At 48.2% G+C, this 16,462-nt stretch overlaps 9 protein-coding genes across 9 annotated transcripts; 4 read left to right on the top strand and 5 right to left on the bottom strand.

Moving 5' to 3' along the window:
• Positions 1-21: 21 nt before the first annotated feature.
• Positions 22-273, top strand: EURHEDRAFT_436823 (uncharacterized protein; the record flags this gene model as incomplete). The annotated part of the gene is made up of 1 exon (XM_040783445.1): positions 22-273. A coding segment is annotated over one exon (252 nt), but the record flags the coding sequence as incomplete, so codon positions are not given.
• A 522-nt stretch (positions 274-795) lies between these two features.
• EURHEDRAFT_417947 (uncharacterized protein) lies at positions 796-1,645 on the bottom strand. Its single transcript, XM_040783313.1, has one exon. The coding sequence runs from the start codon at positions 1,543-1,545 to the stop codon at positions 1,057-1,059; it is 489 nt and encodes a 162-aa protein (XP_040633644.1). The 5' UTR covers positions 1,546-1,645; the 3' UTR covers positions 796-1,056.
• A 176-nt stretch (positions 1,646-1,821) lies between these two features.
• On the bottom strand, positions 1,822-2,494 carry EURHEDRAFT_519466 (uncharacterized protein; the record flags this gene model as incomplete). Its single annotated transcript, XM_040786788.1, has 3 exons — positions 1,822-2,183; positions 2,233-2,357; positions 2,412-2,494. 3 exons carry the CDS (start codon positions 2,492-2,494, stop codon positions 1,822-1,824), a joined length of 570 nt encoding a protein of 189 aa, XP_040633643.1.
• Positions 2,495-3,241: 747 nt separating this feature from the next.
• EURHEDRAFT_390707 (alpha/beta-hydrolase) lies at positions 3,242-5,412 on the top strand. Its single transcript, XM_040779847.1, has 6 exons — positions 3,242-3,747; positions 3,795-3,868; positions 3,920-4,222; positions 4,278-4,363; positions 4,413-4,708; positions 4,756-5,412. Exons 1-6 carry the CDS (start codon positions 3,271-3,273, stop codon positions 5,290-5,292), a joined length of 1,773 nt encoding a protein of 590 aa, XP_040633642.1. The 5' UTR covers positions 3,242-3,270; the 3' UTR covers positions 5,293-5,412.
• A 1,287-nt stretch (positions 5,413-6,699) lies between these two features.
• Positions 6,700-7,559, top strand: EURHEDRAFT_511552 (RNase H1/viroplasmin domain-containing protein; the record flags this gene model as incomplete). Its single annotated transcript, XM_040785978.1, has 3 exons — positions 6,700-6,875; positions 6,943-7,161; positions 7,247-7,559. Exons 1-3 carry the CDS (start codon positions 6,811-6,813, stop codon positions 7,557-7,559), a joined length of 597 nt encoding a protein of 198 aa, XP_040633641.1. The 5' UTR covers positions 6,700-6,810.
• EURHEDRAFT_511549 (cytochrome P450) lies at positions 7,536-9,664 on the bottom strand (the record flags this gene model as incomplete). The annotated part of the gene is made up of 7 exons (XM_040785977.1): positions 7,536-8,191; positions 8,247-8,576; positions 8,622-8,713; positions 8,766-8,880; positions 9,020-9,260; positions 9,329-9,392; positions 9,439-9,664. The coding sequence occupies 7 exons, from the start codon at positions 9,662-9,664 to the stop codon at positions 7,754-7,756; spliced, it is 1,506 nt and encodes a 501-aa protein (XP_040633640.1). The 3' UTR covers positions 7,536-7,753.
• Positions 9,665-9,977: 313 nt separating this feature from the next.
• Positions 9,978-12,029, top strand: EURHEDRAFT_468348 (terpene cyclase/mutase family protein; the record flags this gene model as incomplete). The annotated part of the gene is made up of 1 exon (XM_040785251.1): positions 9,978-12,029. One exon carries the CDS (start codon positions 9,978-9,980, stop codon positions 12,027-12,029), a length of 2,052 nt encoding a protein of 683 aa, XP_040633639.1.
• A 1,608-nt stretch (positions 12,030-13,637) lies between these two features.
• EURHEDRAFT_382397 (fungal specific transcription factor domain-containing protein) lies at positions 13,638-15,721 on the bottom strand (the record flags this gene model as incomplete). The annotated part of the gene is made up of 4 exons (XM_040779535.1): positions 13,638-13,681; positions 14,188-15,442; positions 15,506-15,596; positions 15,663-15,721. 4 exons carry the CDS (start codon positions 15,719-15,721, stop codon positions 13,638-13,640), a joined length of 1,449 nt encoding a protein of 482 aa, XP_040633638.1.
• Positions 15,502-16,462, bottom strand: EURHEDRAFT_553428 (uncharacterized protein). The gene is made up of 2 exons (XM_040787571.1): positions 15,663-16,462; positions 15,502-15,596 (listed from the first exon to the last, which is right to left on the bottom strand). Exon 1 carries the CDS (start codon positions 16,135-16,137, stop codon positions 15,781-15,783), a length of 357 nt encoding a protein of 118 aa, XP_040633637.1. The 5' UTR covers positions 16,138-16,462; the 3' UTR covers positions 15,502-15,596; positions 15,663-15,780.

Below are 16,462 nucleotides of genomic sequence, written 5' to 3'. Positions count from 1 at the left end.
AGTATCCGCATCCAGTGGGTCCCTACTGATAGCGACAAGAAAGGCGCCAAATTGGCCAAGGAAGCAGCGGCATTCTCGACGAGGGAAGATTGGCCATTCTACCCGCCAGACTGGGCGGACATCCAACTTAGATCATCAACCTGGCGATGGAGGCGTGATGCACTCCAACAAGATCGAGTCCAGCAGTTCAGGCGGACAACAACTGGAAGATACACTAGAGAGCTTGATGCGGCCCTACCAGGGAAACATATTAAAAGACTCTATGATCAACTCCCAAGAACCCAGGCATCTATACTTGCGCAGCTCCGAACAGGGCATGCCCGCCTGAACACATTCCTTTATCAAATTGGTAAAATTACTAGCAATGAATGCGATTGCTTGGAAATGCCAGAGACAGTGGAACATTTTCTCTTTCACTGCAAGATATGGGAGGACTTACGTGCTGAAATGAAGACTGAGATGGGCCAACGGTACGGAGACCTTTCCTATGCCTTAGGTGGAAGATCATCCCAATCATCAGCGAGTGGACAACCAGTGGATCAAGAAAGAGGATGGGCACCAAACACCAAGGTAGTCAAAACTGTAATCCAGTTTACCATCAAGACCGGAAGATTCGACAAGGACTGATAAATCAGGGGGATCAAGGAACATCACGTGTACATAGTTGATTACGTCAGGATAGACTAGCTCAGAAGGCTACATGCAGCCTACGGCCGCGAAAAGCCTGAGGAATGTTATTATTATTATTATCATAAGTTAGTTGACTTGGTCTTCTATTTGATCATTTTTACATCTTGTGACAGCCTGGTCACGTTGGCTGGTTATCACGTGAGATGCAGTTGTTTGCTTTGTTGATAAATACGGCGTCACCCCCTTTCTTCCTTCCTCATGTTGATTATTCTCGTCGATAGCTACCTAGGTAGAACCCATGAGTTGGATCTTCGATTATCCTAGTAGAGCGCCGTGACAGCCCATGGGCCGAAGACTTTTGTCCAAACCCGTCCATGGGCGGGTTTTTGGGCCGGCCCAATGGGCGGCCCGTGGGCCAGGCCAGGTCTAATCAGGAAGGCATGGCTTTGGTTGTTGAGGTGGCTTGGGTTGATTTTTGATGGATTCAATCTCATTCCAGAGGGCTTGAATTGCAGAAGAGAATTCATTTTGGAGTTCTTGGAAAGGGTCCATTTCAAAAGAAATAAAAGTTGATTGGTCGATGAAAAAGGTCTTGAAAAAGAAGGAAATATAAGCTTGAATCTTGAGTCCTGAATCTTGGAAAACTTGACTTGAGGGTGTGTTTGCCAGCTCTGCCACTGCTTCTGGACTTCTTGCGAGAGTTAGAACTTGAAACTTGAATGGAGACACTGTTATAGCCTGGCCAGCTCCCAAACTGCGGCACCAGTGAATCCCTTGATGGGAGAAGCCTTTGGTATTTCTCTCCCTAAGGTATAAAAGGAGGATGTCAATTATTATGTCACAGAGCTCAGCCAGGTTATGGAACATCAACTCATGTGTTCTACCTAGGTAGCTATTGACAAGGATAATTGACATGAGGAAGGAAGAAAGGGGGTAACGCCATATTTATAGACAAAGCAACAAAGCAAACAACCACATCTCATGTGATAACCAGCCAACGTGACCAGGCTGTCACACAGATGTTGCTAATGTGTGTATTTGTGCTTTACCTATTTTGTACATTTACCAGCAGCTGCACTGAAGTGGTGGCGCCAGGACTGAAATGCCACGAAAATGTACCTTAAAGGCCACGATGTTTTGTGGCCTTTCCTGCGTCAACCCGAGTTACTCCGTACTTTGTCTCATGTGCAGCTACCAAGCAGCCAACCCAACTCTCCCAACAACACTCCAATGCAAAAATGTCATCCTCGGCCCTTCAATCTCATCCGCAACCGCAACCGCCAAATCCTCATTATATATCGCGCCGTCGACGGCCTCTACGGCAGGATCCTCTTCCGAATCTATGAATACCTTATATCTTCCCGTCCGAACGCCTTGGTCTCGTAGCTGGCCCGGAGGCGATAGGAAGGACCATTTCTTTTCGCGGACGCCTTCCCACATTGTTAAAGCTGTTCGGGAGGAGGTTATAAGGGAGCGGGTTTGGGGGGAGGTGAGTTTGCGCTTTGCGAAGAAGAGGTAGGTCCATGATAGGGGGCGGAAGAGCCATGAGAACCCTGTTTTGTTAGCTTGGTTGTTTGTACGGGGGAGCAGAGGGGGGCTTACAGCCTGGGTGCTCGACGTTGTTCCGGGCCCAGCGGAAGCCGGTGATGAATAGGGAGAAGAAGAAGTTGCCATGGGTTCTGGCGCGCACGCGCATGTAGTTCAGGTGCTCGTCAGGCCATGTGTACCTAGTATGGTGAGCCTCTGCCTTGTACGGGAGTGGCCATGGAGTTGGGGCTTACCACCAACTATACGCAAAGCCAGTCTCATCAACTAGCTGTCTTCTATTCATCGTATGAAGCGATCCCGCTCCTCCTGCTCTCATTAGCACAATTCGAAAAAAAAAAAAAAAAAAAAAAAAAAAAAAAAAAAAAAGGCGTGAATGACGTCCGAAGAAGCAATGGACCCATACCAATAACAATAAAGCTCCCACTATGACTGGACCCCAAAAGCGCCCTCTTAATCACCCCATGCCCCTCAACCCCATTCTCATAAACACTCTTCAAGTCCTTGATCCCCGGCGCAAAAGCACACACAATTGCATCAAACCCACTCGAAAACACATCCCTCAACATTCCCTCATCCCTCACATCCACAGCAACACTCTCATACGCACCCCTGTGCGAAGAATTCTCCCCCTCTTTCCAAGCATCAGGCGGATTCCGCGATATACCAATGACATCATGGCCGCGGTATAGTAGTTCGTCGACGATGCAGCTGCCGCATTGGCCTGTTGGGCCTAGGACGGCGATGCGGAGGGGGGGAAGGCCACGGTCGGTTTTCTTTTTGTGGCTGCGAGAGGTGCGTTTGGATTTATGACTGCGGAAGGGGGTGGACATTGTTGTAAATTTCGTATTCTCGTAATTCGTAAGTTGCAATTGAAATGGTTAAGTTGTCAATCGTGGTATCGATACCGGGATGACTCCTCGGAGTCGGCGGTGTGAGGGACCGATGTCTCCCCCCACTTTCCCACTGTTTTTCCCACTTTCCCACATTCGGTGTTGATAGACTCCGTCCGGGTGAAGTATATAAACTCACATAATAAGACATGAATGTAGTACAATCCGATCAATTCAAGTTCAATTGCAAGAAAGAAGTAACATGGCTCGATTCCCCGATCTCCCTTACAAACCTCTAACCCACCCCTCCTCCCATCCGGTCTTCAAATACAACGGCTTCCACCCAAACAAAACTCACATCCTACCAAAAGGCCATGTCCGCGAGTCTGGCTACCAAGCCTCCCCCGTAGACGTGATCTGGGAGCAAGACACCTCCATTAGAATGCGCGACGACGTCAAGCTCTACGCAGATATCTTCAGGCCCGCAACCACGAATGGCGCCGAAAAAGTCCCTGCAATCATCCCTTGGAGTCCATATGGCAAGGTCGGGACTGGATCCCAGACATATGATAACATGGGACCGTGGAGGATGGGGATTCCGTTTCAGGTGTTGAGTGGGTATGAGACGTTTGAGGGACCGAATCCGCTTGAATGGTGTGGACGGGGTTATGCGGTTGTTGATGCTGATGCCAGGGGAGCGGGGAATTCAGAGGGTGATATGGCTTTTTGGGGAGAGCAGGTCTGTTGCCTCCAAAGTGTTTGATTGAGCTGTCTAACCTAATATAGGAGGCCATTGATATCTACGACACCATTACCTGGATTGCCGCACAACCCTGGTGTAATGGCTCCATTGTTATGATGCACGCAAACCGTTTCCTTTATGACTATACCAAATGCTGACAAACGAGCAGGGGCAACTCGTGGCTCGCAATCTCCCAAATCAACTTTGCCTCGCGCTTCACCCATCCCAACCTTAAAGCCATCGCCCCCTGGGAAGCCCTAACCGATCCCTACGATCACAGCCTGTGTCGTGGTGGTGTTCCATCGGCGCATTTCTTCCAGATGATTCTGGGTGGCTTTGCTGGAAGTGGCAGGGCAGAAGATTTGGGAAGTATGATTAGCAAGAGGCCTCTGTTTGATGAGTTCTGGGAGAGTAAGAGAATTTTTCCGGAGAGGATTCGAAATGTGCCAATGTATTTGACGGCTTCGTATTCGTGTGTCTTCCTCATTTCCTTGACTAACTGATGTGGCTACTTGCTGACGAATTAGAACTGGACTGCATTGCGAAGGATCATTTGAGACGTTTCAACGTGCGCGGACTCCAAAGTGGCTAAGGGTGCATAACACACAGGAATGTAAGTCTAACCCTGAGCGTGATCGACCTGTACCACGCTAAATAATTAGGGCGCGATATTTACAAACCGGAGGTCCTCGACGATTTGCAACGGTTTTACGACTTCTACGCCAAGGGCATCCAAAACGGCTGGGAGACTGATACTCCGCGCGTCCGGCTGAGCCTTCTAGGCTATGAGAATAGCCCTGCAAAAACTGTAGTTGAGAGACCGGAAGAGGAATGGCCACCGGCTCGTCAAATGACAAGAAAATACTATCTAGACGCATCCACTCGCTCGATGAGCACCTCAAACCCCGAGAGAGTCTCCAGCATCAGCCACGAAGGCCACTCCCTAACCGCCTCTTCTGTAATCCTCTCCTCCTATCATTTCAAATACAGAATTAACAAAAATAGGACTTCACTTTCTACTTCTCCGAGTATACCGAACTCTGCGGCCGTCCCTACGCCAAACTCTATATGTCCTGCCCAGACAATAAAGACTTCGACATCTCCATCCAACTCCGCAAACTATCCTCGACCGGCGAACCCCTCGAATCGCTCAACTGGACCCCCATGCCAAAGCCCGCTCCCGAAGTCCCCAACGTAAATGTTGCAAAGCATCTCGGACAACAAGGTATGCTCCGCGCCTCCCACCACGTCAGTCTCCTGCCACCAGAAGATGGAGATGAGGATGGATTCCCACACTACGACCACAAATCCAGACAGGATATTGTTCCCGGTGATATCGTTCCATTTTTGGTCCCAATTTGGCCAGTTGGTATGGTTTTCGAAGCTGGGGAGGGATTGATGTTGCGGGTTTCGGGACATGATATGATACTGCCGGAGGTGGAGATTATGAGGTTGAGGGAGCCGGTGGATGAGAATGTGGGAATGCAGGTTGTGCATACGGGTGGGGAGTATGCAAGTTTCTTGGTACTTCCTGTTATTTGATTTGTATACTAGTTGTACATACTGTATGGGAAATTCTGCATGAGAACTGACTCCTGTAGGAGCCTCACTACACTGGTTCTACTTGACACCACCTGACTTCAATCCAGATTACAAGCGACTCAGTGAGTGGTTCCTGCATAAAATTGATACAGTACACAGAAGCCTGTAATACTGGCCAGTGTATGTGTGTGTGTGTGTGTGTGTGTGGCACAAAGCGCGGGCGCTCGCCGGCAGCATGATGTTTTTGACTACTTTGGCCTGTTTGGATATAGGACAGGAACCCCTCCGCACACTAGATAGTTCAGCGCTGACATACTCAACTTCCTTCCCTTCATTCTCATGTTAGTATTTCATAAAATAGTCTACCAATAGACCCATATTATTCAGGATCATCACAGTACCTGATGGTCTGAGCCCGTGACATTGCTCCGGAAAGGTCTAAATGCCATTTTTAGAGAGTTAGGATCTTTGAATACACTGGAGTCAGTCTTTGCCATGAAGTAGTCATTAATCATCATATATTTCCATAGTGTGCGGTTCCAGCGTTTCATGAAAACGAGGCTAAGTAGCACAATTGGCATTGCTCTCAACCTCACAGCGCAGTGATAGCATCCATTATTTGTAAAGTGGATCACAGTTGTAAAAATGTCGACTTTTTCTTATATATGGCACCGCTAAATAAAAGGGCCGGTTTAGTTCGGTAAGATTGCAGGATTGGCCTTGCACGTTTTATCCGGCTCCCTTGTCAGGATGCAGCCTGAGCAATCAATGTATGCTCCTGAATCGCTCCGGACACGTTCCGGGCTGCTCAAGGAGCCAAAAGCGGCGAGAAGTCGGACTGAAATAGAAAGGGCAAGTTTCCAGGCTTTCACACAAAACATCTACAATAGTTCGGATGATAGCTGTCAATAGGTTCTAGATCTACTATGAACGCTAAGCAGCATTAAGGATATGGATCCACAAGCCAGCGAATCAGATTTCTAGCTGAGACCTCGGTTATTGAAATGGGTAAGGGTCCCACAACTTTATCGAGCTTATTTGCATTACGCATAGTTTATCCATTTAACGCTACCAAATATATCATCGAACCCCAATTTGTGATGGTAGGATAATCTTTGAAGTCTACGCCTTATCTAGTTTGCGACATTAGGCTGTCAACGAGCGCAGCCACTAAGTAAAAGATCCCTGTCATGTTTGTTGTTGTCAGCCTTGACTGACTGCATATACAAACAAACGGCGCAACACAGTCCCCAGCCGTCTAGGCAGTCATGAGACAGCTCAGTGTTTGCTTTTATTTGGAAGCTAGATTCCTCTTCCTCTTCCTCTTCTTCTTCCTCTTCTACTCGTCTATTCTTCCATGATCTTGATATCCAAGCCGCCGTGTTTCGTGGTTCGAAACTACCGTCTGTTATCTCCAGTGCTAGCACGACGAACAGAACAATTCTCTCTTTACAAATCTACATCCTTTGAATTACCACCAAAATTCTCTCCATTCTGAGATCCCTCTTCACCCGCACCATGCCCCGCAAATACTACGCAATATACGAAGGCCGCGTCGACAAACCCACCATCTACTCTTCTTGGTAAATACACTTCCCTTCACTGAGAGCTTTCATTCAATGTACTGATATTCCCTTCGCATCTACACAGGGCCCAAGTTCACCCCCGCGTCAGAGAATGCGAAAACTACCACAAAGAATTCAAAACGCAGCAAGAAGCAGTCGACTGGATAAAAGCGAAAAATGTGCCGGAATATGAAATAGAGACTATTTCCACGGATGGATCCAGAGATTGGGAGCGGCCAGTCAAGGGGATATTCTATTATGCTGTTCCACATGGGCGGACTACAGGGGTTTTTAGGGATTGGAAGTAGGCTATCCCCCAGCTATTCCGTCTTATTCTATCTTGCTTTTGATGCGGCTGGAACTGACCCGGATTGATGACATGTACATAGGACAACCGAAGCAGCGATTACGAAATTCCCCTCCGCGTGTCACCAGAAATTCGGCACCGAGCACGAAGCGAAACATTTTATTGAGGAGTGGAAAGATGCGTATGCGGATGTATGGCGACGAGCAATTAGGAAGGGATTGGATGAGGGGTGGAGGCCGGAGGATTTGGCAGTGGATATTGGGAGAATTCTAAGTAGGGTTGAGGATAGGGGGGTCAAGGACGAGGATGAGGGAAGTATTTGTTCGGGTATTGAGGATTTGGCATTGGATGAGAGGAGGAGAGATTCGGGGGTGAAGAGTAGGTCTTTGGTTTAGGTGTGTTAGAAAGAACGTCATCGTCCGGTACTCTTGGGACGGTAGAGATTAGATACATATGCGTGCTATTCAATTTACTGTGCAGATCCCTCAGTGGTATAAACTTGCAAACTAAAACAACCATAATGACGAGTGCCTATCATAAAAAGGGAAATCCACCATATACCTCCCAAGCCTTTATCTCCCCAAGAAACTCACACCTTCTCCACAACCCTAACAGTCGGCTTCACAACCGGCACAGCAGTCCCATCATCAACCCACTCCAAAACCCCCGGCATCCCCTCCCCAATCCCCATCTCAAACCTCCCCAATAAATACACCACAACCAAATACATAAATACCCACGACTGCTTCATTCCAATACAAGCCCTTGGCCCCTTACTAAACGGCATGAAATACTGCTCCGGCAGTTGCAGCTCCTCGGGGCTCTTATTGAGCCAGCGGTCTGGGTCGAATTTCTCTGGATTCGGGAAGATGCTCTCATTGTGGTGGAAGACGTAGTGTGCTGCTGAGATGCGGGTTCCAGGGGGGAGATAGTGGAGGGCGATGGTTAGACCAGTGGAGGGAACGATGCGTGGGAGAAGGCCTGGAACTGCAGGGATGATGCGGAGGCTTTCTTTTATGACGGCTTCCTGTTGCATGGTTTAGTTTGTTATCTCAGTTGTATGGAGCTGAGAGGAAGTGTACCAAGTACGGCAGCTTGTGCAATTCGCGCAAGTCAAAGTCTGCAGAGACGATGCCACCCGGAAACCTCTGTTCCAGGTCTGCTAGTTCATTTCGTAATTTTGTCTCAATATCTTGGGATTTGAGGATGTAGAAGAATGCGGTTGTCAATGTGATGGCGGGACTTGCTGTTCCTGCGATCATCAACACGACCGCTTGTTGAAAGAGTGCTAGTGTGTCACGGCTTGTGAAATTATCGGATGTGTTATCTAAGAGCTTATCGAAGACTGTTTGTGGTGCTTTTGCATTTTCCTCTTTTGTTGATAGGACTCTGTTACCGAAGTTTTCACAGTGCTGCAATGTGTTAGCATACACCCTAAAAAGTGAAGCGATACGCACCTGGTACAAATCCTTAAACCCAATAGTAATCCACTCTGGCGACATCGACAGCAAAAAGAGCCCGATAGGAACCAAAAATGGAATGTCGGCGACTTTAGATGTTAACCAACCGCATAACACCAAAACTGTAGGAAACGAACTCACAAATCCACCGATACCGACCAATAAACTCCTGCGCAATTATCCATCCAGACTGCGGATCTTCATAGCTCACCAACTCCGAAGGATGATCCAGCAGCGTCCCCGCAACGAAATTGGCCTGCATGTTACACAATAGTTAGCATCAGGGCTATCTCGGCCAGTCCTTATCCGAATGTGATTAGCATTCGAATCCAAGTCCAAATCAATATAGATAAGAAAAAGAAAAGATGACATGCAGTCAAAGCCCGAAGGTACACCAATAAATCCAGCAACTGTCCATTCTGTCCCTGACGTGCCATCACTCGTGCGACTTTTGTGACATGGTTTCTCCCGATGAGGAAGATCCGAGTCATATCTCGAGGTGTGAACAAAGGAAGCATTGCATTCCGCATGACTCGATGGCGCTGGGGTTCCGTTGTGGTGAGAATTGTGTCTACGCCTTGCGCGGATTTGTAAAAGTCGGAGCATTTGCGGGGCGAGGGTTTTGCGGTGAAGGCTCTATATGGCAAACATATTTTATTTGGCTTTCATTGGCTCTGGCTCCTGATTGGATAGTTGGTAATTACCTTTTGTATGCTTCGATGTCGTTAATGTGAACGTGGTTGGGCGCGATTCGAATGACCGGTGAGTCTATGTTGATTAGCGAAGAGGCAAAAGTGGGTAGAGACAAACGTACTATACTTCTTGTGAAGATGGGGTAGTAACTTCGTTATACCTCCACCTTTAACAACTTCATAGTATCGAAGATACAGACTCGTGGCGCCAGCCAGTCCAGGTCCTGGGACACAGCATAGAGGGTGAAAGTATAATCGATAAAGCACAACCGTGGCTCTGAAAATAGCCGTTAAAACGACAGCCGTGGAGAGAATAGTATAGCCAGACAGGCTTATGCTCTCAGACATTGTGGACTGCGATGTTGCCGACTTTGAACGTGGCCATTCCAGCGCCGCTAAATAAGACCACCTCACAACTGATACCAGGGCTTCCTTGTAACTAAGAGCAGTAATTGTCTGCAGAAACCTAGATATGCTTTCACATGCAATGTGATACAAGAGTTCGAATGATAAAGCAGCCCTGTAGACAGGAGTGAGGTTGCGTGTGACAAGTGCTATCAGACTTGATATTTATCCATGTCCCATCCGTTCTGCTGTAGATTGTGAGATTATATGCCATATTCTAACAGCCCTGGCGATGGCTTTGCCACTAACCTGCGAGATGGACGATTACAAGGCGACAGTGACCGCAGTCCCCGAATCATTACGGAAAGCTACCACCTACCTACAAAGCCAAGTCCGCGATGACGGCCATTGGTGCGCAGAAGTCAAATCGAATACTACTGTCACATCCGAGTACATCACTTTACTCTATGCCCTCAACCTCCCCGTCCCCGACGGCCCCGAGCCCTGGATATCCTGGATAGTGTCGGAGCAAAAGTTTGATGGCTCCTGGGGTCCCGCGCCAGACATCCCCGGTGATATATCGGAGACGGTCGAAGCATATTTTGCGCTGAAGATCTTGGGCCTCGACCCTGAAAATCAGGTCATGAGGAAGGCAAAAAGTTGGATCCTTGTGAATGGAGGAGTGGCTCGTGTGCGCATCTTCACTCGTATCTACCTGGCATGTTTCGGCCTGTTCCCGTGGTCTTCTATCCCAGAACTACCACCGGAGTTTATTTTTATGCCGGTGGCTGCTCCATGCAGTATTTATTATATGGCGTCTTGGGCCCGGGCGACCGTCGTGCCTCTGTTACTTATCAGTCACCATCGGCCGGTATTCGCTCTGCCAAACGGACGGAACGAGAACAATACATACCTCGACGAGATTTGGTGTGATCGGGGGATAAATAAAAACGTCCCATATACGACTAGCTTATGGACAATGGCCTGGCAATTGGATGTCACGTCCGTGGCTTGCACCGTCGTCGATAAAGCTCTGCGTTATGCTAACGGAATGCGCAGCACTCCCTGGCGATTAGCTGCACGACGTCGATGTCTGGAGTGGATCCTAGAGCGGCAGGAAGAGGATGGTGGCTGGGCAGGTATCTTCCCGCCCATGCATGGAGGTGTCTTGGCTCTCTACCTTGAGGGTCATTATAGTACTGATCCGAAGAGCCCTTTTCAGCGCGGAATTGCTGGTTTGGAAGGGTTCATTTGGACGGATGACCGAGGGAAGCGAATGCAGGCCTGTGTATCTCCCGTGTGGGATACTATTCTTTCAAGCATCGGTTTGCTAGACGCTGGACTTCCGGGGGATAATGAATATATTGTCCGCTCGAACGCATGGCTTCTCGCACGCCAAGATAAAGATCACGGGGCTCAGTCTCCAGGTGACTGGAGAGCTCTAAATCCGAATCTGATCCCAGGCGCAATCAGCTTCGAGTATTTCAACAAATGGACACCTGACGTTGATGACACGGCAGCTCTCATCCTCGCCTTTGTCAAGAAAGAGCCTAGCTCCATCGACTCAGATAGCGTAGTTCGAGCCATCCAATGGATTCTGGGAATGCAAAACGCCGATGGAGGATGGGGCGCTTTCGATCGTGAGAATAACAAATTATTCTTCAACCAAATTCCCTTCAGCGATATGGAGAGCATGTGCGACCCTTCTACGGCGGATGTCACCGGACGAGTAATCGAAGCATTTGGATTGGTGATGGAGAAGCACAGCAAAATTAGTAGGTCTTTTGAGAAGTTCCTGCTCACTCAAAGCATTCGTGATGCCATGAAAGAATCCGCCAATCGGGGAATCGATTATCTCTTCCGCGAACAAGAACAATCAGGCTCCTGGTACGGCCGCTGGGGCTCCAACTACCTCTACGGCACAAGTAATGTTCTTTGCGGATTATCTAATGCCCATTTCATCGACAACTCACGAGCAGGCCTCATCAACGAATCCATTAAACGAGGCGTCGACTGGCTTGTCAACGTGCAAAACACAGATGGCGGCTGGGGCGAATGTCTCGAGACGTATGCACGCCCCACCTTGGCTGGACAAGGGAAATCGACGGCTTCACAAACTGGATGGGCGCTCATGGGTGTCCTCACGCTATTGGCAGTGACGGACATTACCGTCAGACGAGGTGTCCAGTATCTACTTTCGACTCAGAGGGAGGATGGGGCATGGATTGAAAGGGAGTTTACCGGGGTTGGATTCCCGAATCATTTTTATTTGGGATATGTTTATTATCCGCATTATTTTGCGATGATGGGGTTGGGGAGGTATGCTTCGCTATGTGGGTTAAAGGTGTTCGAGGATGTGCCTGGATAGGTCGTGTATGTAGATCGTTTGGAGATTGTCGCGAATGGTACCAATTAATATAGCTCTTAATTGATTATAATCTGCTATTTCATATAACTGAATAGGCTGCGAGCTAAAAGAAATCCTGGTTTTTACTGCCTAGGGGAATCTCAGGCGCGTCAGACATCTTGCGAATCCAGAAAAAGAGGACATTACTCTGAAGGTCTGCCATGGCTGACTTGGATATGGTCGAATCTGCATTTCATCAAGACGAAGATCGTAGTATAGATGAGCAACTTCTTAGTGAGACCATCTGTCATAAGATTACGAAGTACCATTAAGTGTCAATTTCGACCAAATACCTGGCTCCTTATACAACACCTGTCGGTCCTTCGGGCATTGATAAAAGCTTCATGGTGGCACAGTTAGCTTACCAGTATGGCATCTATGTGATCTATTTCAGCCTTGCCCTAGGAATATTGCTACAGTATCCCGAAAGGTCTACAATTGCGAACATACTGCCCCTGGGCAAACCTAAATCAGTTTCTGGAGGAGTCACCTTATCATTGCACTTTCCGATGCCGATGTCTGCAGACGTGTTAATGTCTTTCCGGGCATGTTCTACAAGCTACAGGCGATAAATGCGTACTACGGTTATCAGCAAGGATTTGCTAAGCGAGTCTCCGCTCTATTCGCCATGTACAAGACAAGACTTCGTGCTCTTGCATGCGTTCGATCTGCAATGGGAAACCTTCAAGAGAGATAATCAATCTCACGACATTGATGACACAGTATGCACTTCCTGGAAGAAAAGCTATCGGCAAGCTGAGCCGTGCCTTTGGGATGAATTTTGTTTCTTGGTTTTTATTTTTACTTTTACAACATTGCGCATGGCTATGATTCGATTGTTCTTAACAATTCGCTGTTCACATGCACAGACAATTGGAGATATCCATCCTATATCTCTAATGATGGGATAATAATGTCAGTAATTTCATAATGCTCTTCTACATACCAGTCAACCAATAGATGCCGTTTTCCTGCAATGACTATCCCACAATGCCATTCGTAATATGAGTATATTAGTTTAAGGTCGAGTAAAGCTTTCTGTTAGACCACTTATGCTTTCTCCACCTGAGTGATGACAGAATATAGGTACGGTTATGGTACATACCTAATAAAGGTCATCCAGTGGTTCAAACATGCTCTCTAAATGGAAAGATGTGGCCTTTGCTATGTCACAAACTGGAAGAGACAATGGAAGTCTCGTGCTTATTGTGTCTGCTGGGTCGGATGAAGTTGGAAAGGGAGCTATACCGCCATGGGTAGAAGAAAGGTCGACACATGTAAAGTCAACTATTAGCCCGGTTACGTGGGTTCATATTTACTCCCAAAAGGTTACCTGAGTAGCTGTTATTTTGAATGAATCGGGAGTTCTCGGTGCCATTGTTCAAATGTCCAACAGGAGACGCCATGTGGTCTTCCTAAACCCGGTCCAACATTATTCCACAATCTCTACCACTTGTCTGGACTCTTTCATTTTTCCAGTCCACTCTGTCCACATAACATATAAGTCCTTCAGTGCACCGAGCAGGGCCTCTGAATGTCTCCTGGAGTTTTGCAAACTATATAAGAGTTTCACAGCAGCAACGAAGGTCTTGGGATTTTGGTAGTTTCGATATCTGTCCTGGGGTTAGCGCGTGGGCCGATTATACTTGCCCCGATGTCAGAGCATTATGGCCGGCTAGCTATCTACCACTCGTACATGGTTATTTTAATATGAATAGGCCCACATGCATTGGATCGTACCTATTATTGACACATCATCAGTAAAGTTCGGAATCTTGGGTGTTTTTGTAGTGTTTTTTACAAACGCCTTTCATTTCTGTTTTGCTATTTGCATTCTAGTGAGCTAGCAATATCTAGCTTCCTTTTCAGACATACCTCGTGGATGCTTATACTCGTTATGCCGCCTCTTCCATCGCAGCGAATATGTTTTTCTTGTCTATCCTTTGTAGCATGGTTCCACTGTTCGGGGATGAAATGTACGAAAGTATTGGACTGGATTGGAAGAATCGAAACACTCTGGAAGTGACTATCGAGGACAGTGTTACACAGACAATCAAGGATAATGAATTATGGTTATACAATTGTAAGCAGCAGCTCCCATACTGAAGCCACGACGTACAATTAACTTGTCCTGACCTAGCAATATCCCAGTATCGTCCAAAGAGTTCAGCACTCCACTCACAAGCTGTGCCTGTTCCCGGTAGCTCCGTTCCTATGGAGACATCCTCATGCTCTGACTGGGTGCTAGCCATCGTAGTGGCTGTGTCAGTAAATATCGAGGAATGAAATTGGTTGGTTGGGAGGTTAGCTTCTGTTGTTTGGATATGTCGCATAAAAGGGGTAGTCGATGCCGGACTACAACCTCTCGAGGAAGGCAGTTGACCAGGCCTCATACTAGTTTCATGGTTTGAAATAGCCGGTGAGACTTCAGACGAGTGGACAACCAACTCCGGACCAGAAAACTCTGGTGTTTGTAGCGCAATTTGCATCCGGTCGCGTACGGTCAAAGCCTTCCATCGCAGCTCCTCAATATGTTTCCAGCGACAATCTTGATTGGTGTCAGGATCGTTTTTCCAGTAGTTGTAGATCTCATCAATCGCCCTCCAAGCGGCACTGGATGGCTCCGGGGGTGGTGCTATACAAAGACTCAGAAGAAAACACGCCAGAGCATCCCATTCGAAATAGGTCTGAGAGAGCCAGAGCCTTTGCTTGCCTCTTTCGTACTGTTGCATGGTGTGCGCATGCTGGAGGATCTCCTCGCAAACCTTTTGGTAGTTTGCCTGAAGGAGCGAGCCAAGATCATGGTCTGATTGTGGCTTGCACAAAGTCGATTTTAGCTTGACGAGAATCAAACGGTTAGATGCGGCCATAACGAAAACAAGAGCGATGTTTTTGTCGCAGTGCGACAAGTACTGGTTCTCAATTCCCTCTTTAAACTGATCGATCGCCTTGCATTTCTCCGAGACGCTGAGGATTGGATATGAACTTTTATGACAGAAGCTGTCAGAGAACACAACTCGTCGCACAAACCGGCTCACTGCGAACCGAACCAGACTGAACAACATCTCTGTCTGCCTGGCTTGGCTGGGTGGCAGCTCGCCCATGTTGGGATCGAGATTGGTGCCGTTGACATTTAATGGTAATGCAGTGGTAAAAGAGGAGTCGAGAATAGTTGGCTCCGAATTGTTGTCCTTGGCTGTGTTCACATCCAGTGTGTAAATCTGCCACCAGAGCCGGCGTCGCATTTCTGTCTCGAATGAAGGCAGGTTCAACGTGCTTCCATCACAGTGCAGACCGATCTCCATGGCTGCCCCAATGGCAATGCCGACTAGCGAGCAGACATTGGGGCCATTTTCGTCGCGTTGCCCGCATATCTAGAGAATGCCATTTTCACCACACCGCTTCATCCGACCTGGACGAACTGTGGAAATAATTACCAGATAAAGAACGAATGTCCGCAGGACACGCAGGTCCAGAGATTTCAGGAAGTCCGCTCGCCGGGGTGAATCCTCCACTCCGGTCCGGTACCTTGGTCGATTAGCAATAGTGAATCTTTAGGTGCAACTTAAAAGTAAGAGCTGAAGGGAGACAAACCGCTTCAGTAGTGTCGCTTTTTCCTCGCTGAATTCTCGACGGCGTTCAGCGGCCGGCATGGCTACCACAGTCGCATAATACACGGCGAACATCAGACACTCCGTGCAGGAATTGGGCCTCAATCAGCTTCGAATGACCCCCACCACAACCCATTGAACAGTGGGAACATGAAAGGTTTTGAGGACTGGATTGAACACATCCAGATAAGTCTGCCAATGAATGGAATTGCAGCAGTGGGCGGATGAAGGGGTTCTACGGGTGGTGCTGGGTCCGAGTGGAAGGGGAAACGCTGCCCAAACTGCCAATCTACGAACCGAGACGAAAGGTTCCGTTCCAGAGACTGCAATTTGCTCTCAATAAGTCGCACACGAGCTAAGAGGTCGTCGTCCATGCGTGGGGGGTCCGGTCTGGACGGCGGGTACATGCACTGGATCTGGGTCCGCACGCAGTAGGGCAGGACAACTCGCGGTTGCATTGATCTTGCGGCAGCGACATTCGAGACAAGACCGTCCTGATGCGATCACTCGTCGTGTCATGGGATCTTAAGGACAGGTGCGGAGGAATCTGGAGGGGTTCCGAAAGATGTCGAGAAGCGTTATAGTGTGTGTGTGTGTGTGTGTGTGTCTCTATTTAACGTCGAGGGTCGGGTCTTTCCATGCCTCCACAGCTCCTTGGGAGCCTCGGAAGCGGAAAAGCCCTGGTCCCGGTGCGGGACATACGACGGACAGATCGGAACTGCCTTTCTTCTAGCTAAACTACCATCTATCATCTAAATACAGGTGGCCCCCCGCGCGGGGGGC

Source organism: Aspergillus ruber (assembly GCF_000600275.1).
Source record: "Aspergillus ruber CBS 135680 unplaced genomic scaffold scaffold00079, whole genome shotgun sequence".
Lineage (NCBI taxonomy): Eukaryota > Fungi > Ascomycota > Eurotiomycetes > Eurotiales > Aspergillaceae > Aspergillus > Aspergillus ruber.
The sequence above is the reverse complement of the archived record's forward strand: the minus strand, read 5'-3'. Positions and strand labels throughout refer to the sequence as shown.

Coding starts and splice junctions, on each gene's coding strand:
- EURHEDRAFT_417947 (XM_040783313.1), bottom strand. CDS start 1,545: ATGTCAATTATCCTTGTCAATAGCTACCTAGGTAGAACACATGAGTTG.
- EURHEDRAFT_553428 (XM_040787571.1), bottom strand. CDS start 16,137: ATGCAACCGCGAGTTGTCCTGCCCTACTGCGTGCGGACCCAGATCCAG.
- EURHEDRAFT_390707 (XM_040779847.1), top strand. CDS start 3,271: ATGGCTCGATTCCCCGATCTCCCTTACAAACCTCTAACCCACCCCTCC. Junction 3,869..3,919: donor AATGGCTCCATTGTTATGAT/GCACGCAAACCG, acceptor ACAAACGAGCAG/GGGCAACTCGTGGCTCGCAA. Junction 4,709..4,755: donor ACTCCCTAACCGCCTCTTCT/GTAATCCTCTCC, acceptor TAACAAAAATAG/GACTTCACTTTCTACTTCTC.